Source organism: Plectropomus leopardus, chromosome 17 (assembly GCF_008729295.1).
Source record: "Plectropomus leopardus isolate mb chromosome 17, YSFRI_Pleo_2.0, whole genome shotgun sequence".
Taxonomy (NCBI): domain Eukaryota; kingdom Metazoa; phylum Chordata; class Actinopteri; order Perciformes; family Serranidae; genus Plectropomus; species Plectropomus leopardus.
In genome coordinates this window covers 18,450,834-18,471,400 of record NC_056479.1, presented here as the reverse complement: position 1 = coordinate 18,471,400, position 20,567 = coordinate 18,450,834, and the positions used below count along the sequence as shown (strand labels likewise).

General features: G+C 42.2%; 1 protein-coding gene across 5 annotated transcripts in view; it reads right to left on the bottom strand.

Annotated features, from left to right (window-relative positions):
* Positions 1 to 909: 909 nt before the first annotated feature.
* Positions 910 to 20,567, bottom strand: part of crebbpb (CREB binding protein b) — a 47,162-nt gene continuing 27,504 nt past the window's right edge. Inside the window, exons 13-31 of one of the 5 annotated variants that reach the window (XM_042505213.1) lie at positions 19,689 to 19,877; positions 18,871 to 19,275; positions 18,049 to 18,222; positions 17,558 to 17,738; positions 16,317 to 16,435; positions 15,964 to 16,203; positions 15,733 to 15,821; positions 13,284 to 13,394; positions 13,089 to 13,145; positions 12,917 to 12,994; positions 12,579 to 12,646; positions 11,644 to 11,794; positions 10,274 to 10,420; positions 10,049 to 10,162; positions 9,787 to 9,952; positions 7,109 to 7,276; positions 6,695 to 6,856; positions 5,076 to 5,357; positions 910 to 4,246 (exon numbers count right to left, since the gene is read on the bottom strand). In XM_042505213.1, the coding sequence (XP_042361147.1) occupies positions 1,925 to 4,246; positions 5,076 to 5,357; positions 6,695 to 6,856; positions 7,109 to 7,276; positions 9,787 to 9,952; positions 10,049 to 10,162; positions 10,274 to 10,420; positions 11,644 to 11,794; positions 12,579 to 12,646; positions 12,917 to 12,994; positions 13,089 to 13,145; positions 13,284 to 13,394; positions 15,733 to 15,821; positions 15,964 to 16,203; positions 16,317 to 16,435; positions 17,558 to 17,738; positions 18,049 to 18,222; positions 18,871 to 19,275; positions 19,689 to 19,877 (5,223 nt within the window). In that variant the 3' untranslated portion in view covers positions 910 to 1,924. The remainder of the gene's footprint in view (positions 4,247 to 5,075; positions 5,358 to 6,694; positions 6,857 to 7,108; positions 7,277 to 9,786; positions 9,953 to 10,048; positions 10,163 to 10,273; positions 10,421 to 11,643; positions 11,795 to 12,578; positions 12,647 to 12,916; positions 12,995 to 13,088; positions 13,146 to 13,283; positions 13,395 to 15,732; positions 15,822 to 15,963; positions 16,204 to 16,316; positions 16,436 to 17,557; positions 17,739 to 18,048; positions 18,223 to 18,870; positions 19,276 to 19,688; positions 19,878 to 20,567) is intronic. The other 4 variants (XM_042505217.1, XM_042505215.1, XM_042505218.1 and 1 more) reach the window with 4 other exon arrangements.

Here is a 20,567-nt window from a genome sequence, read left to right as displayed (position 1 = left end):
CTTTTCCCTCATGTCTTTGAAAAAGCAATCAAACCAATTTGCCTAAGATTCAAAGGTTCAAATTATGAGATTTGCGTCTGAAAGAAAAAGGGTTGTATTGGAACCTATGAGTCTATCCTTTATAAACATGCCCACTTTATGCCAGTCCTGTGCAGCTTTTTGCTGTCATTTGATTCCTTATCAAGATAATTTGGTAAGAACTGATTTACCTTTGCAATATGGCTTTCAAAACTGTTTTGAAATGCAAAATAATGGAATTGAAAACATGAGATTAAAAATGGGATTGATTGCATTTAAAAACAAATAAAACTGTGCGATTAAGTGCAGTTTAAAAATGAGTTGTTTAACAGCACTTCCTTAAAGATGATTTTAAGCCAAATCTAAGACTGATGTTTGGACTTTTTTTTATCAAGCACTGCAGATCAGTATGACAGTGAGTATATATGTGGTCCCATGCAGATGTAGGTTTTATATGGAATATGGTCATCAGTGTAAATTAGGTTAATCTATATTTTACTTAAGATAAATGCAAGTATAGTGAAAAGCCAGTACTAGGTTCAGTGGTAGGTTTAAAACATTTTATCATCAGAAAATAGAGGTGGGAATAACCAGAGGCCCCATGATATAATATTACCACTATACTTTCACTATGCTTTTTACTTTAACACCATTTTTCTGTCTATTTTGATATTTTAATCATTTTTGGGAGTAATTTGTTGAGTACAAATGTGTGACATTTGATGGTTCCAGCTTCTCGGTGCACAGAATTGATGTCACAGCTGAGTCTTACTTTTTCGAGCATTTTCAAGTGTGATTGATTGAATAATTGAGAAAATAATCTGCAGATTAATTATTAAATAAAACACATCACTAATTGAAATCCTCACACTGACCACAACAGAAGCAGAGTCTGTGGCACACAGGTTTATTTAACAATATGGTATATAAGTACGAAATGAGCCATTTGAACCAAGTTTGTACAGTGATTTCATTCTTATTTTCTGCATATTTACAGTACTGTCTAGCTGCTTGATTTACATTAGAGAACAGTTCATCATCAATTCAAGTTTAATGCAAGAGAGAAAATGATGCACAAAACTCTCTCTGAACACAAATCAGCAGTCAAACGAGTTAATTCCCCACCACAGGCAAAAGAGGTTCAGGACTTAATGAGAATTTCTTTTGACTGAGGGAGAGACAAAGCATTTTTTTTTTAAACATTTGCAAGACAAACACTGGGCCCAGGCCAGTAAAAAGAACATTCCGGCACCTGTGAACATTAACAAGCTTCAATACAGGCTTTTCTTACACCTGTGTTTTGTGTTTGGGTGTGTGCAATAGTTTCTAGATCTATACAAATATGTTTATCTCCCATAGACTCTGCAAACAGGAAAGAAATTAAGGCTTTCCCAAAGGCAGTCCTTTTGAAAAATGGCATTTTAGAATAAATTAGCCAGGAACAGAGAAACTGAGCAAGAGGTGAAACCTGGCAAAAAAATTCCCAGACAAACAATTTTACAGTCTTCTCAACACAAATACGATATTAATTTGCAAAGGTACAAAATAAACAAAAAATTGAATAATAAAATGAAATATTTTTTGTTTTGAGAAGTTTTGTTAAAAAAGTCAATACCAGAGCATAACAAATGAAAAACAAATTAAAACAACAAAAAGACCAGGGCAAATTCTTGCATGGCTGGTCTGAACCAAAAATATATTCTTTGTGTCTTTGTTGTCTTCTTTTCAACAGCAATTATTAAATCACTCTCTGTGTTGGAAGAAAAAGCAGTCCCTTGGTTTAAGGAAAGTTCACAGTCTGTAGGCCTCGTATGACTCATTTGTATTTCTTTTAGCTTTTTACATCAGCAAGTACAAAAATTTCTCAGCTGAAAACAGAACAAGGCCTTTCTTCTGTCCCGAAATGCTACAATCCTTCAACAAATTTCTCCAGCGTGTCTCCCGTCGTGTCACCCACCATACCCATGTCATTACTCAACCCCCCTCTGTTTGGTGTGTTTAGTTGCGGGAGCATGGCGCTCTGCTCCGGTGTTCCCATGTGCCCCTGCTCCATGGAGCCTGACATGGGGCCTCCGAGGCTCGGGTGGGGGGAGCTAGAGTGGAGGGCGCCATGCTGAGGTGAGGGCTGGGGCTGTATCCGTGGGGAGGGACTGGAATGCGGGGGTTGCTGCGAAGGCGGACGGGGCGATTGCACTGGGGCTGGGGAGCGTACTTGGTTTCCCAGGGTGTTTGCCATTGTCTGGCCAGGTAAGTGAGCTCCTCCCTGGGCTTGACCTTGGAGCATGTGAGGTTGCGGACTCATCGAGTTAGCCTGTGCCGGAGAACCCATCTGCTGCTTTAACATCTGCTGCTGCTGTTGCTGCTGAAGCATGCGCTGCTGGAGGAGGTTCTGGGGCCCGTCCATTCCCATGCCAGGTTGGCCCATTTGAGACGAGGGAGGGAGCTGTCCCATGGGCCCCCCACCTCCTTGCATAGCCATTTGCTGCTGCATGCGGAGCTGGGAGTAGCTTGCTGGCCCTGGCTGCTGCTGGGGGAACTGACCGTGGCCCTGGGGCATGCCTCCCTGCTGTTGTTGCTGCTGTTGCTGCTGCTGCTGCTGCTGCTGCATCTGCTGCATCCTGAACAGCTGCTGTCTGCGGTACAGTTGGGGATTGCCGTTTTGAGCAGCATTCATCATCTGACCCTGGGGGCCCATGGTCGCCATGCCCTGGGGCCCTGCCTGCTGAGGAGGCTGCTGCTGAGGTGCCATAACTGGCCTCTGCACCTGATTCGCCATGGCCGCCATGGCCTGCATCCCTGCCTGGGGCCCCAGCATGGCCTGAGCGTTCTGCTGCGCCTGCTGCGGCTGTGTGGCCTGGTATTTTGCTGTCCTCTGTTTAATGAAAGCCGCCATAAGGTGGGGATTCGACTTGAGGATGTTGAGGACCTGCTGTTGTTGCTGGGGGGAGCTGGGAGATTTGAGGGTGCGCAGTAACTCCTGCAGGGCACTCGGGGCAATGTTACCAGGTATCCCCCGTGGCATGTTCTGCTGCTGTGGTGTCATGCCCTGCTGTGAGGGCCCCTGGGGAGGCATGACCCCTGGCATTTGGAGACCCTGTTGCTGGGGCATCATGGGCCTCTGCATGAGCTGGCCCGGCTGGGGCATGGAGGTTCCCTGAGCCTGCTGAGGGGCCATGGGGCCTTGTTGTGGAGGGCCCTGCGGCTGCTGACTCTGGGGATTCTGCATGGGATTCTGCATCCCTGGACCCCACTGGCCCTGCTGCATAGCCTGCATCACCTGAGGGCCCCGTGGCCCCTGCATCATCTGCATTTGGCTCTGCATGGGCCCCATCATTCGGGGGTGGTTCATGGGCATCCCGTTCATGGCATAATTCTGCTGCTGCTGCTGCTGTTGTTGCTTCGCCTTGGCTACCATCTCGATCTGTCGGGCCACCTTCAGGGCTGCAAGCAGTGGCTGCTGTTGTTGCTGCGGTTGCTGCTGCTGCTGCTGTGGTGGCGGCTGAGGCGGCTGTTGGTGCGGCATGTTAGGCAGCGGTGACTGCTGCTGATGGAGAGGGGACGACTGAGGCCCTGGTTTGCCCTGCGGCACTGGTGTTGGAGGCTGGCTGCTGCGGCCATTGTTGGGGAAGCCTTGGGCGATATTGGCGGGGTTTGGTGGCTGCTGCTGTTGGGGCTGGTTGGGCATGGGCTGGGGGGTCTGCGGAGTATTAGGCTGCTGCACAGAGTTGGGGGTGTCGGGGGCAGCTGAGGTAGGTGGAGATGGCATGGGCATACCCCTTCCAGCCATGGTGGCCATTCTGCGGCGCATCATTTGAGCCTGCTGGAGCCGATGCTGCAGCTGCTGCTGACGGAGTTTGTGCTTGATGTTGAGACAGAAGGGAACAGGACACTTGTTCTCCTGACAGTGCTTGGCGTGATAACAACATAAAGCAATGAGCTGCTTGCACACAGGGCAGCCACCGTTGGTCTTGCGCTTGCAGCCTTTGGTGTGTTGGACCACCCTTTTCATCTTCTGGCACGAAGGCAGAGAGCAGTTGGCATTGCGGCACTGGCAGGCATGAACCAGGGACTGGATGCAGCGCTGGATGCTGAGACGACGACTCTCCTGAGGGCTCTTGGAGGCCTCTCCACTTTGACCGTTGCTGTCGTCGTCTATACCCAGGCCCCACTTCACCATCTGGTGCTCGTGGCCCTTAGCGTTGTAGCAGTTGATGCATAGGTCGTAGTCCTGATGAAAGGAAAGAAAGACCTTATTAGCATTGTGTTATGATTTACATTTTAAGTGAAACTAAATCCCCAGACCACTTTTTTTTGTTGATTGTTCAGATTCTAATTTTGATATGAGTGCAAAGTATTACATTTTTTATATTATGTTTAAAATATACAAAGTGACTGCCCTCTTAGGGCTGAAACTTGGCCATTGCAACTGAACTTCGCTTTTGGCTGATCGGTTCACAGGGTGAATGTTTTTGTCACCAGTGAAGCCTCCCATCACCGCCCCATCGCTGCCCTCTCATCAACCGACTTCACAAAATGCTGCTGTCGTTATCTCTAATCTGTCTACTGTCCCTCTCTCTCTTCCACACTCCTGATGAAGATCCGAGGCGAACACACAACACACAAACGCACAGCATGAGACTGCTTATTTACGTTGTTTACCAAAGTTGCAAGCACTGGTTTAATGTCAGCTCAGTGTTACAGGCTCTCTCGTTTTCTATGGCACGGGTGTTTCATCGTGGGCCGTGGAGAGCCAGACACCGGTCTGTCACACTCACTAATTGCAACAAAATCCTCATGAACAAATGGCGATTAAGAATAACAAATTAATGTTGCCTAATTTGGGCAAAAGATTTACAGACAACTAAAATATACACTCAGTGGAACGCAGTTCATTCAGGTAACTCGAGCTTGAACAAGAATACTCTTTCAAGGTCAGAAAAATTCCCTCAAGACAGCAGCGAGGCCATAAAGTTCACAGAGCTGGTCTATTATTTTATACTTAATCATTTTATCATACAGATTTCAAAACATATCATTAAAGTGCCATTATTCCCTACCTCGCAGACGGTGCAGTGCCAGCGAGTCTCAACGTGGTGCTTGCACTCGTTGCAGGTGTACACGAAGCGGTCCTGGCCTTGGTTGTGCAGCTCTACCAACATGCACATCGTGCTCCATTTGCATCGTCTCAGTGAGCTGAACTCCCAGTGCTTGTCTCTGGCCAGAGTCAAAAAGGCATCACGGCCATCCATCAGGTCACAGGTCAACAGAGGGTCGGGGTCCATAATGGGTGGCAGTGTGTTAATGACTGGCCCTGCGTGAAGGTGGATCACAAAAAACACCTGGAAGTAGAAATAAGAAAACGTGTCTGTTAGTTGTGCGGACGGACAGTCAAAGTGTGACAGAACAAATTCTCAGTCCGTCTCATTGTTGGAGGCAAAGCCAGCTTTGGGTATAAGTAGGGCTGGGGCAATTTGGCTGAAAATGTCATCACAATAAAAATTTGGTCGATTTTGATAATTATCTGCGGAAAATCATTATTTCTTCTAAGTTTAAAGACTGTTTTTTTTCTCCTGAAAGAAAACTGAAGAACTCACATGGTTAATTTTGGTTTAACTGTTAATTACTGTCATTTCCCAAACAGCAGAACATTTAACAATTCTGAGGTCGATTCAAAACAACTGGGATCAAAATAATGTCAGAAATCTTAATTCTGGTTGAGAGCATGTCCAATGCTGTACGGACAGTTTAAAACATTTTAAGTGTTTTAGCTGACAATGTAAACACAATAAATAGACAAAAAAAATCCTATTTTCTGTAAAAGTCAACCTTACAAGTCATTCCTGCCATTTCTTAACCAAAACAATAAGAAAAGATGGACTTTGATAACGTCATGAAGAAGCGATGGTCTGTTTGATGTGACTGAGGCAGAAATCATGTTCACGGCCGAGGAAATGCATTTAAGTTTTATTCACCTTTAGTCATGTTACGTCATATCGTCATATGAAATAGCTATTTAGTCAGTCACGTTAACTTGTTAACTCACCATCAGCATTTGATGAGTTGACTAAACAACCACTGAAGCGAGCGTTATGTGGTGAATTCAATCATAATGCAACGCTACCCATGGTCATAACAATCATACTAATAATAAGTTTCTGCACAAGCTGAATGTTGTAAAGTTAACTTTTAACGCTGCCGTACACATCAGTGAGCAGCAGGAGGTGGCCAAGCTTGTCTTCTTCTACTAAGACCACTGCTACTACCACCTCTCCTTCTTCTTCTGCTTAATGTCAGGTGGTAACTGTCATTTAAGGTGCATTACTGCCCCCTCAACAGGTGTATGGGTGGTTTAATTATATGAAGATTTACTGAACATTTATTGCATCACTATCAAGGGAAATTATAATGTGATAATTATCTTTATCATTTTATCTCAAACCCCTGACTGCTCTTGAATGGTCCTGTTGTGTGCTGGTATACTTTCGTGCCTCGATGTACCAGTAAGATGTACCATCAACACAAAGAACCGAATCTGTGGGATTATTTGTCAACCTACTAACCTGGCGTAACCTAGTATCAAACGTTAATTTAGCTGTTGCAGTGATGCATAAAATGACATTTTTAAATATTCCGAATGGACTGCAAAAAATATGTTACAGCTGTTTGGGTTCCCCACCTCCTTATGTTTCTCCATGGTGGCGTAGAGCTTCTGGGACAGGTCGTTGGCTACATTTGGCATCCCAGGCTTCTTCTTATTGGCTCGGCTGACGCTGCTCTTGTTTTTGTTGGTCTTCTTGTTATTCTTCTTTTTGGCATTCTTGCTGTCAGCCTGGGCTCCCTTGAAATAGATGGACACAAATGTTCAGAGAGATTGCACAACAGACAAGATGGGGTTATGCAATTAGGCTGAGTGGTTATACAATGCCCGAATGGCTGCTGAAAGCTTTTATATAACGAGGGACTTGAGGATGATAAAATCTGGGGGTGAAGACGAGGCCTCTGCACCAGGCTGTTGATTTTGGCATAACAAGAGCGTTCCTTTTGTGAAACCTATTTCAAAACGCTAAATCCACCTATCCATCTAACTCACCTCTGTCGTCTCAGAGGAGGCCGTGTTCTCCTCCTTCTTCCTTTCTTCCTCCTCCTGCTCCAGCTCCTTGATGCTCTCCTCCAGCACATTCGGCCAAAAGTCACCCTCAAAGTACGGCAGCTCATTGGCACTGGTCAGACGGTCCTCTGTTGCCTGTTTGAAAATGTCCTGAAACACAAGACGCACAAGACCTCCATCAGGCAAGATAGTAACACAGCTCTTAAAGAGAATGTCTGCAGGTTTCATTAAGTTAAATTAAAAAAACTTCAAACAACCTTTTAGTGACACATATTAATGTGACATCATTTTGAAACAGAAATGAACATAAAAAATGGAAGAAATGTCAGTCCTTCTGGAGCGTACTGTCATGATTAGCCTAAATTGTTTCCCTTTATATTGTCTTTGCATTGTGGTTTTTGTTCTCAGATTGTTTTGCAATAATCTATACCAAACACAAGGGGGAGCCCACCGGCGCTGCACACTTCTGGACTGGACACAGCGACACTGATAACTACTATTTGTCTTGTCAGCAGAGACAGAAAGGATGACTCAAATCATTTGAATAATCTGGTTTAGAAAAGCTCCTGAAAGACAAAATTAATACTGTAGTACTTAACACAGTCGATATCGGTATGTCTGGTGAAGTTAAATACTTTTAAGTTTACAAGGTCATCCAATCTGGCTTTTTCTGTTACAGTATAACTCTAGGAAATTAGACTGAGGACATATCATTATTAGATTGGATCATGCCAAAGCTACTTTTTAATTCAGACAACTGTGAACCATCATCTCCATGAGTAAATCCTGTTGCAATACGATTATATGAAGTGACCGCAAGCAAACAGACTAAACTGTCATTTACACTTGAGAAAGAGGTACCCAAAGGCAGCAACGAGTTAACGACACCAGTGAATAATTAACTGAAATTATACAACAGTTATGTCCAATCAAATTACTTGGATGGGAACTGAGTGCTGATACAGAGTACAACATCACTGGGCCTTTTAACTATACAGGCGTCATTCCGCTTTAGAGGAGTCCTGAGCCGTTAATTAATTCAGTTTGCTTTATTGGCATGAATGTTTGTAAAACAATATTGCCAAAGCCTCAGATACAATGAAATTATGATATAAATAAATACAAGAAAAAAAAAATCATACTGATATTCAAGTCAACAGCAATCCATTTGATAAACAAAATAGATGCATAAATAAAAAGAGGAAGAACATTTTGGTTTTTGTGTGTGTGTGTGTGTGTGTGTATGGTATGTCTAGTGTATATAGACGTAACAAAAAAAAATTAAAACAAAAAGTGAGACGTGCAGGAGAAATGAAGTATAAACGTCATGTCATCAAGTGTTAATTAGCCTACATAAAGGATCGCCGTAACAAACTTTGCACCGCAAAAAGTAACATATTTTCCTAAATAACATTTGAGCCTAACAAAGAATGATTGTCAGAAAAGGTCAGAAGGAAGGAAAGAAGCCCAGACACTTCACTGCAAATTTACAGGTAGGCTATGCTCATATTTAGACTCTTATTTCACTGGTTGCACAATGAAAAATGGAAACAGATAAATATACATGTTACAAAGTAGCTTGTATGTAGGAATGTTAATGTGTTGCTTGGCAACAGTCCTGTTGCAGAAGCATTTGTGTTTGCAGAGCCAAATAAATGATTAGATAAACAATCAAACCATAATCTGTTGTCGCTTATTACTTTTAACTTAAAAACAGTGCATGTAGAGCCGTTGTGTAAAAGCAATATCACGCTTGATGTTATGCTGTTGTACTGAATATCTGCACGGCTGTGATTCTGTCATAGGCACGAGGCCGCAGTGCGACAGCACTCCTTCTCATGTGAAATTGTTTAATTATCAAAATAAGGCTGGATACATAATATTAAACCAAAGTTTAGCGGTAATCAGTGTGAAATTTTCAACCTACTGCTCTGCTATTGGCTGAGTACATTGCCAGTTGGTCTGTTGGGAATTTTTTGTCATTTTATTTTCATAATTTCCTGACTTGCCTGCCTAAGAATGAGTGAGAGCCGCTGCTCAGCAGTCCGCTGGCACAGCGCTAGAATAACGCGTTAAAATAGGTCTGGCTAGGCAAGACTGTTCAGCGACAGATTCGTTCAGCGAGCTAACCCAAGAGCACAAAGAGGCCGCCAGCAGCAACCGGAGAGCAGAAAAAAAGCATGTAGAGCCTGTATACCTTATCATCTAACTTAGAGAATTTAGGATTTATTCAACCAAACCAGAGGAGATGGGTATTATGTTGTTTCTCTTTGAATCAAATGTGTTTTATGATGTGTTAAGGCAGCTAGGCTCGTCTTGTAAAGGAGATAAACTTGAATTCAGAAGGTTTACCCTTTGTATTTTTCTGTTCAACAAGTAAAATCGGTGTAAATTTTTTTTATTTTATAACATTTTGTTGGTTTATTTTGTTCATTTCTGTTTATTTAAGAGCCTTTGGGACATAGCGAACTCATTGCTCGAACCCATCCTGTTGGAGTTTTTACCAAGAGTGGACTCATTAGTTTTTATCTTAATAATACAGTAAACTTTTACAGTAATATGCTATGGCATTGACTGATACCTAATCTCAACAGATACCCAGGCTAACTCTCTCTACAGCATGAAAAAAATAAAACCTAACGATGTGATCATTTTCTCACCTTGTAATCATGCAGGATCCGTTCAGCGAAAGCCTTGTCCAGCATCTTTCTGTACCACTCTTGGAGCCTCTTGGGCTTGGGGATCTTCTGGTCAGGAGGGTGGCAGTGGAAAATGTAGTCATCTCCTTCACTGGGTGGGCAGGCCCAGATGTGACCCATCACATACCTGAGGGCAACAAGAGTTATCAGCAACTTACGGGAGTGATACACACGGCTGAAAAGGTGTAAATCACTTCATGGTATAAAGTTACTCTTAACCCACCCCAGTTTCTTCACGTACTCCAGGTAGCCTATTAAGATCTCATGGTACACTGCAGTCCTTAGCAAACGTGGTCTGAAGAAGTGAATACTGTCGAGGTATGATATGTAAACCCGTCTGCAAAAAAATATGGGGAATTTAATCAAAGAGCAGCAGACACACACAAAAAAAGCTAAATACACGGAGAAAAAATGCATTCATCATTCATATTTTATTCTGTAGTTTTACCTGGTATTTGGAAAAGGGCATTCTGAGCCGTACTCCTGGACATGCATGCCGAAGAAACAAACGTCCACTCCATCTATTTCCTCAAATGCAAAAAGTGCTTTGGTTCTGTAAGGGAAGCTCTCCACCATCTCGCCTGAGTCCACAAACCTGTACAAACACAGACGCATAACCTGTAGTTTCATGCATATTTACGTGCTTGGTAGATTTATATTTACATGTTATACTTCTGTACTTAATTTGGAGACCACAGGCTGAGCAAGGAAGCTGCAAGGTGCATTTTCACAGCATTTACTTAATTTTGTTTTAAAAACAAATTCAAATCCATCATCAAAAGTATTGAGGTATGGGGGTATCTTATTGGCCTGGGGGTTTGAAATGCTGATTTTTAATCACTACGTCCCCACTTCAAGTCCGGCTGGACAACTTTGTTGCATGATACCCCTCCACTCTCTCTCTCAACTCATTTTTTGTCCCAAATGCCCCAAAACAATATCTTTAAGAGACAAAGTGACTATAGAAGAACTCTGTGATGTGGCATGCTCTAGTGACTTTCAATTGCTTCTGTCACTACTTAAGTTTAAACCTGCTCATTCACTTGAAGACTCTACATACTTTTCAAATGCACAAAAAAATCAATGGGCACATTTTATTAAAAAGTGCTTTAAGAATCCTGAAATTCTCTCCTAAATTTGTTTTTCAGATGAAACTAGAAAATTGCACTCAGTAGAGTGTAGATGGCTGTCCAAGCTTTTTACCACCACTCGAGCCAATACCTATGGCGCAGCTTCGCCCAGTGGAGTTGTCCCTCCCACTTCCCTTACAGCTAACAAAATCGGGGAATATTTTTAATCTACTGGGAGCTGTGCTCCAGTGTGCAGACATTTATTCTCTTAATAGCCATAATATGTAGTTTTATGCGGCACCAGGCCTAAAGATAGGTTGGATGTACACACAACTACTCTGTTGATCTTCATGATTTCTTGAAATGCCTTTTGCTCTATGCTTTTGAAATGTGAGTGTGTTAATGACTTGTGGCCCCAACCAGCTGGTTAAGAGGAGCGAGGAGCCAGCAGTCAATGATGGTAGAAATCGATCGATAAAACCGATTTCTTTAAATCACCACAACCACACACACAAAACATTAAGCTGATTGGTCTGGAGTATTAGGGGATTAGCTTTGGATGGACACACACACACACACACACACACACACACACACACACACACACACACACACACACACACACACAAAAGTTCATAGGTGGTTTGCCGTGAAGTCCTAGCTGGGCTTACATTAAGAAATAATCATGTTATTCCATGTTTTTTGCAAATCAGGAGAGATACATCGCATCAACAGCTGAGAACCTTACCTAGACTTCATGCCAGGCTTAATCTCCACAGTTTTGTCAGAGCTGGCCACCACTCGCACAAATACCTCACCAGCCTCTGGGTGGTTCTGCCTTTTCAAGTACTTATTCACTCTGTCTTCAATGTACGTTCCCAACCTGGTAGACTGCAACCCTTTACAAAGACCAGGAAAAACAAAAACACATTAAATAAGTCTGTTTGATAAAAGTTCAACTGTTCAAAGTGATGGGTGAATTCACAAATGGATTGTGCAGCTTTTGCTGCCGCTAAACCTGCAAAAATAAGACAAAAACAAACTGTGTAATTTTCGGATAGCACCTCAGTGCTCCTGTGCTATCTGCATGTATACACCTGGAGCGAAACTGGTTTCTTTCTATGCGAATGAGCCTCATTCAAAAAAAAAAAGTCCCACTCATATATCAGCTCTGAAAGCCATATGCCGTTACAGTGAAATTATTAGCATCTTCAGAGAGTTGGCTGTAACTGAAGAGCACTGACAGACTGGTATATTAAATACTGAAATTCCTTGCCGGATGTTTTGAGGAATGCCTCTGCACTTTGTCAGTCAGGATTTGGAGCTTGAAAATTTCAGTTTACTTTTTCTCTCGGCCATAGACCTGACTTCTGTGTTCTCAATGCAAAGGTAGTATTTCTACTTTGCTACAAGAGTAATGGCAATCAGAAACAAAAAAGAGCAATTTGCATGCAACTGCAAACTTTCTGACTGTTTGCTCTGAAATATCATTTGTGCAATATCTTTTGGGAATTGGATATATATATATAGATGGGCAGGTAGCGGCTCCAAGTGATGCACAATTTAAAGTGCCATCAAAAACTGCGATCCATCTTTGCAAATTCGCCCCAGAATTTAGTGTGATGAAATAAGAAAAAAAAGTAATCATACTGAATGTAACGGTTTTGATAAAATGCAACTTACTTCTGGCTGAAAACTTGTTGTCCTTTCTTGTTTTTCCAGACTTCTTCAGACAGTTGTCACAGATAAAGCTACAAGAAGAAAGATCAATATCCACTTTAAGACAATATACAGTGATGTCGGCAAATCAAATTCCAAGTAAGAAGTAAGAGCTCTGTACTGTAAGTAAGACTTCTGTGTTAATGTCTGTTACACAGAGTAAGCTTAAAGGTGCTGGATGTAACTGTGTAGAAAGTTAGTTGTTGAGCGTCAGTACTCAACAATCAGCTTTCTTTCTCCGGAGTTACATACAGCACCTTCAAACGGCTGGATAGTTGTCCAACAGCAACAGTGAGACTTACCCTGATGGCCAAATGACATCGTAGTGCAGCACACAGATCTGATGCATCTTTCGCCCACAGTCTTTACATTCAACAAACCTGGCATGGACAAACATTTGTTTTTTTTCTGCTTCAATCACTGCTATGACTTAAATATGAGTGAAACTGAAGTTAGTGTCCAGACAATACTCACGGTTCAGGGTCCAACATGTCATTTTTCTTCTTTTCAAATTGTTCTTTAGATATCATGCTGCACGAAAAAGAAAAAAACAACAACCAAATTTGATCGAAAACCCTTTCCGCAGAATAAAGTCAAGAGAAAACAGCCTGATAATCACGCAAGAGGATCATCAGGTGGTGTTCAGGCTGCCCGGGCCTGGTAACTTACGTCTGTGGCTGTGCTGGGTCGTCCCCCAGGGTCACACTGTTGCCCTGGATCTCGTTGAAGCACTTCTCACAGAAGTGATACCTGTCGGCAATAAGGCCATATTTGGGTGAACTGCAGCCAGCACACACAGTAGCAGCACAGGCAAACCGGCGCACAGGTGGCAGAATGCAGAGTAAACGGAGCGCACGGCAACAACCGAGGGCGGAGCATGGACAGCGGACAGACAGAGGGACACACACATATACACACACACACAGGCAGAGGTACATGTTAGTGACAGTTGAAATGGTCATGATCCAGCCACTCATTCAAACTGGAACAGAAATGGGGGAAACGTGCTAAAATGTTAATAATGGTAAACAGCAAATAAATGTTCAGAAACTAATGTATGTTGACACGACACTATCTACCTGCATGCTGAGATATGAAAACATTAAAAATTAGCACTATTTCACTGCAGTCATTTACAACATAAGATATCACATTTATAACATGCATTATGAGCTGATGAAGGAATGGTATGGCCATGCCGGGGAGACGGAATGAGTGATAAATACAAATGTGAAGGTCTTATAGAAAAACTGTTTCGTCACTTAACGAAATTAACTTCAGTCAAGGTTATTTCAGTCCTAACACTTAGAAGAATCTAGATCAATATTTGATCAACATAAAAATTTCCTTAGACCTTCGAGCACAATATACTGAATGAACACTGACATTTTGTTGGAAGTCTTGAATTCTAACGCCGGCCCTACGCAAGAAATGTTTGTCTTGATATTACAACACAATTAAACATGTTTAATATTACTGTAAATTTTTACGCTCTGCTCATGGAAATACTGATTATCAATTATATAAACTTTTGTCAATAACCAATAGCTGCAACACCAAACAACAACAAGCCAACAAAGTGGACAGTAAGCTGGAGGGGGCATACGAACATGAACAGGTCTCTGTTCTTTTGTACAGTGCAAAAGGAGGAGAAACGGATGGAGTTGAGGGGTCAGCAGAGTCTGTGTTTAATTAAGTGAGCAGCTGATCGACCAACCAGCACTTAATTCAGTGGGAAATCTTAATGTTTGAAACGGTTCACCTTCTGGTACCCACAATTTCCTCCCACAACAATTGCACAGCTTACCAACAGAGGCTGGTAGCACGTTGAGGCAGCAAAATCAAAAATGTTTGTACGCAAACGCAGTTTAACTTTATACAGAGTACCTACAGCTTACAGCAAATTAGATTTAAGACATTTTTTAGACCAATTTTGCAATAACGAAAATGTGGGAAGGAAAAACAAACTTGAACTGAACATAACTGGGGAAATACTTGTCTCACTCGTTTTTTGGTGAGTTTTCTTGGCGTTTTTGTGTTTCTAACTCTGCATGTGGAATTCCACTGTCTTGATTCTCATCATGCCAAGTTTAAAAAGCTTTTCGCATAAATGACACCCAGCCTTGTATTCTTTGCCTCAGACCTGTTTCAGCCATGCCATAAAATCTCCGAGCATCCCAGCTGGAAGCAAAATTTGAGTGTTGTTGACTCCGCTATACTGATCTGAGTGATTCTGACGCAAAAGGCATTTAAAAAAAAAAAAAAAAATGTTACCAATTCTTTTGAATCTCGATTTTACAATGCAACTTTGGGGGAAAAAAGGATTGATAAAATTCAAATTTTTAAGATTTTTGAAAGATTGATTTGAGACATTATGATACCAATTAAGGCCTTATCTTTTAGATTAATTAATTCAATGCCTTTTAAAACTTTTTAAGGATCAGCAGAAACCCTGCTTACAGATTATATTGATGCCACAATTGAAAAGAATGCTGTCAATATACGAAGCCTTTTATCTTGTGTCTCTCGAGTTATGTGTTTTTGCGGACATAAAAGACATTGTTAATATTTCATATTTTTTAAAGGTAGTCTTGCGTAATATCTTTCACCAGGACCAGGAAGGAACATAATCTCAAAAGGAATCTAGATGTAGTCTTATAAATTTCGACTCTGCAAAATCCCCAGTTTTTGCAACATCTTGTAGTGTGTGACTGCAAACTTTTAAAAGTATTCAAAGTCTTCTAGTGTATAACAGGAACAAATAGGTAAACCTCTCAGAATCTGCAATAGTTGAGTGGTGTTGCATTGAAATGATGGAGGTGCAGGAGCAGATTCTGCACAGCAGGGGGAGCTTTGGTGCTGGTTCTCAGGCACAACGGACATATGAGGACAACACGGGCCAGATCATGCACAGTCTGCTGGGCCACAATATACAACTCTCAGTGGTGTCTGTGACACCCTTAAAAAGGAAATGTCATGTGAAAGACGTCCTCACATCGTTGTTGACTGGTATGGCTGTATATGAAGTGGTGTTCGTGTTTTATCTTTAAGAATGAAGCTGCACACCTTTCCTTTATAACCCTTCCTCCCTCTCTGCAGAGTCAGCACACATTTTTACCTGTTCTGGTAGCTGTAGTAGGTGCCGTCCCTGGAAATGGTACACAACTGTTTGCCATAGCAACACAGCGTCTGGGGTGAGAACTCATACTGCGGAAACATCAGAGAAACATTAACAATCCGTGTCATTGTTACAAACAGTTTGCACTCAAGTCTACATCCACATACAGGTAAATATAATGACATGATAAATGTAGTAAAAAGTGAAATTCTCCATTCCATATTATCTCACCTTCCTGCCGCAGCAGTAGCCCAGGCCCTGCATGACGGGATCGATCTCTGCTTCAAACACTTCTGCCAGTTTGGTGCAGTACTTGTAAACACGGGATGTTTTACGGTTGTACAGCCAGGCGTTGTTGAACATGAGCCACACGTCGTCCACGTACTGCCACGGCTCCTGGTACTGACCCGTGTCCAGCTTGCGCTTGATGGTGGATAAGTCGATGGGATTCTTCACAATGTCAAAGTAGTCCTGTGCAGCAGGTGAAACACATATGCAGGAATGAGTAAATCGTGCTTGACAGTATTCTCTGTGGGTCTTGCAATGTTGTTTATTAAGGTGTGTGTATAATCGTGGTCACTCACAGGGATGCCTAGTAGCATGGGGTCTACAGGCTGTCTGAAGGGCAGTGACTCTGGGTCTTGCCTGTAGAGGGCCTCAAGTGTCGGCATTAGGGCTTGTCTCAGTTCTTCTGGCTTGAAAACTGAACAAACGAAAAATAATGTTATTAGAAATCAAACACAAACAGCATACAGGTGGATACAAATAGAGAAGCGACGTCCTTCTCCTTCCAGTGTCCCCTATGGCACCTTATTTCAGAAAAAAATGAGCTGCTGTTAATGGTGAGAGACACATTTTTGAGCCTGTTTGAATTGTGCCATGAATTATACATGATGTTTGTTAATTAAAAAGATAATTCTGTAAGTCCAGAAAGTTGCCGTGTGTCATAGATTTGTCGTAGTACCGGTGAGTTTTGCGTGAAACTGCTCAGTGAAACACATCTCTTGTCTCGCAGGATGTATGTCACCACCACCAGCTAGCTATAACTTAGTTATGTTTCACGCACATGTGTTACGTTATCTTACCTGGTGTGTTTTACCTAGCAACTAGTGGTCTTTTCATCAGCCGGGAAGCAAGAGTACGAACAAGACCTGTTAATGTCTGAGTATATCCCAGTATGTAACATAAACGTTATGGCTTAAGCGAGAAAGAAAGCTGTGATGTCATTCACACAACTTGTGCAGTCTTTCTAATTATGTATTTTGACAGTTTATCTATACTTCAACAGTTTTACAACAAACTGCAAATTTCTTGGCTTTCAAAATGATCTGGTTAATTGAAAAAACATCATGTGGGTACTACATGGCATTATTCAAACGGGACTAAAAAATGATTTGCCTCTCGCTGCTGACTAACATACATATTCTTTCCCAAATAAGGTCCCATCGAGGTCCACCAAAAGGAGGGGGGGGGCTTGGCCTCTCTAAACAAGATTTTAATTTAAAGTTAGGTGTATAAATGCACTATGATAAGCCTAATCTAATTAAAGCATGATAGAAGATTATCAGAATCAATAAAACTGCTGTTATAGCATTAATGTATACTGAAGAGTAATGAGACAATGAGACAAACAGCTGTAGAATTTTACTCTTGTTTAATGGATTTCACTAAAACATGAGCTAAAATTAATATACTTTAAACGTATTTACTTGATATTGTGAACCATTGTCTCGCTCACAAATCTTCAAATATTTGTATCACAGAACATCATACCGTAATATATTATTACACACTTACTGAATATAAATGAATTCTGTGTTCTTACTTTTTTTGCGGCTCTGAGGCGTGGAGGTGGTCGATGTGCCGTTGGCCCCACTTTCCTCCTCTTCTTTGGGTTCTGCCTTCATCTCCGGCTTCTTTTCCTCAGTTTCCATTGGTTCTTGCTTTGGCTCAGCTGCATCTGGCTCCTCCTTCTTCACCAGCAGGGGTTTGGTTTCATCGTCCTGCTATGTGAACACAACCATGGTTAACTAGCTATCCTACGGTGCTGAGCCGAGAGACAGTCTAGTAATTAATGAATTTAATGGGAAGCACACCACTTTACTGTGGGAGAGTGAAAAGCCGCAAGTCGAATTTACTTTTTCGGACATGAAATGTGAGCAGAACAGGTTGTGCTGGACTACGGATCATCGTCAACAGCAGACGGCTTCTTGTCTGACCTACAGTCAACATAAGTATATTTCTTTCCGTCTCTTGTCTCAACTATACCTTTCTTACATACTAATTACAAAATTATCGCTTTAATCCCAAACATACCTCCATTTTCACATCTGGCTGCTTCTTTCCAGAGTTGCTGTCGTCGTCTTCGTCTTTTACTTCAGGTTTGGCTTCAGTGCTGCTCATGTCTGGCAGAGCCTGCTGGGAGCTCAGCTCAGCCACAGAGGCTGGGGTGGGCACTCTGTTGTCTATACTCGCTGCTGCCTGGGACAACTTCAAAAAGAAGAGGACAAGACATCCTGATTACAATGCTAATCATTTATAAATCAAGTAATATTTATTAATAAGCAAAGTAAGGATTGACTGTCAGTGATCCTCTCTGAAAAAACTGAAATATTCCTTTAAGAATTGTTTGGTCAGCTTTAAACCTTTGGAACCTGGAGCAATATCACCTTTTATGTGCTGCTTTTGGATGCCTTTCACGAGTATTTAAATCTCTGACACTGCAGCAAATTGGTGTGGTTTCTTTCGAACACAAGGGGGGAAAGGCAATGAGCAACTTGGTGAGAAATGTTCCACTAAATTGAGAAGATTTCAAAAATAGTTTTTGAAAAAGCTAGGAAAAAATGTCTAGGGAAAAAAAGACAAAAAAGCTATGAAAGATTATGTTACAGAATTATTATAATTTCTAAGCACTTTCTCCTCTTGTTTTTGTTGTGTTTTTTAATGATTTTCTTGTACTTTTTTTTTACTAATTTCTTACTACGTTTTTGACCATTTCCTCTATCATTGCTTACTGCCTTCCCATGTTTATGAAAGACGTAAGGCCAATTTGCAGGTTTCAAAGGGTTTACATACGCTGGCAAAAGCCTAAGCAAAACAAGAGCTACAGTTAGTTTCCCGTAAGAACCAGCATCTCACCGGTGTGCTGGGGTGCTGTGCCTGCACTGAGTTGGGCTGCTGCATCTGACTGGGGGGTTCTGTCTGCAGCTGCAGGGGTGTAAGCGGCGCAGAGGGATCAGGTGTGCCCAGGGCTGAGGGGGGACCAGGGAGGCTACTGGGTATGTGGGTTGGGGTGGAGGAGGGCCCGCCAGTGGAGGCGGGGGTTGAGGGCTGCGGTGGCCCCTGGGCCTGTGCAGGAGCATGGTGCTGCTGCAGCTGTTGCTGCTGCTGCTGCTGCTGCTGCTGCTGCTGCTGGGGCTGCATGCTGGCAGAGGCATTGGGTGGAGGGGTGGTGCCCAGGGTGGGCTGGGCTGCAGGGCCACAGGGCAGCTGGGAGCCAAGTGATCCCATTGCATTCAGTGGGAGGTTAGAGTTCTGTGACTGCTGCAACAAAGAGGGATGCACAGTTAGCACACATACATTCAAGTAGCACTGAGGGTGCTAAGAGCATGAACAGGGTTCCTACAGCTTAAAGCAAGCAAAATTAAAGATTTTTTTTTTATCTGTTTTTAGATGATATTTAAGACTAATTTAAAAAAAAAAAAAAATGAGAGAAAAAAATGAACCAACATTAAAACTACTTAAGGTGAGGGAGAATTTTGAATATATTAACTGAAATATAAAACTTGACTTTTTGGCAACATTAATCCAAGAAGAATTCAGTAATTCATCATTATTTTCCAGTCAGAGGCCTTGTAGTAATAAGGCCTTGTAGTTTGTGTAATGAATTAAATGCCTTTAAAGACTATTTAAGGGTCCAGGGGAACCCTGATGAAGCACAACACAAGTGTCCTCACCTGTGTGACAGCAGCCTGTGGTAGGGGCTGGCCCAAGCCTACATTCACATTCATCGTCCCACCTGCAGCGGCAGTGAACTGGCCCTGTGGCAGGAACTGGCCCTGGTTGGCTGGCTGAGAAACCATGTTATTAGCATGACTACCCATCATTCCTTGAGTCTGAGGCATCCTTGACGGGGACATACCCATCTGAAGACAGAGAAGTGAGATGCAACAGATCAAGTCAAGTCATTATGGCAGCAGGCCTTTATAGTATCCAGTGTCTGCCAAGTAAAATAAAGTGAATGGAATGCAGCATACAAGTATGCTACCACTACAACAGTCTGCTGAACGCCCTGTGGTGTAACTTACAAACAAAACAATGTGCTGAATCAAAACACGGCATGGCAACAGATCAAAAGTCAGAGGAAGCAAATTCCATATTTATGTAGTGTCAAAGAAATGAGCAATCACTGTAAGAGAGTAGGGCCGTACAATAAGGGCAAAAATGAATATCTGGGTTTTTTTTTAAATCAATATTGAGATCACAATTATTTTTTCATGATTATTCATACATTTTAGGGAGATACTTTTATTGCACTTAAATTAAATTCACAAAGTGATGCTTTAACTTTCACATTGTGCTGCATTCCTGCTAATGCTCAAATCTTTTCAAAATAAGAATTATAATTACGGTCTTCTTAAAACTGTACCCAAAATTCAGCTAACTAATTCAACTAACAGTAAATATGCCATTACAAAATGCAACTGTAAGAAAGCCCTATTTATTGGACACATATTTTGGCAGAATGGCATGCAAATGCATCAGTTATCGGCTGTCATGGTACCGTGACGCGCTGTACGGCGTCGCGGTTATTGATGTCTGACTTGATGCTGGAC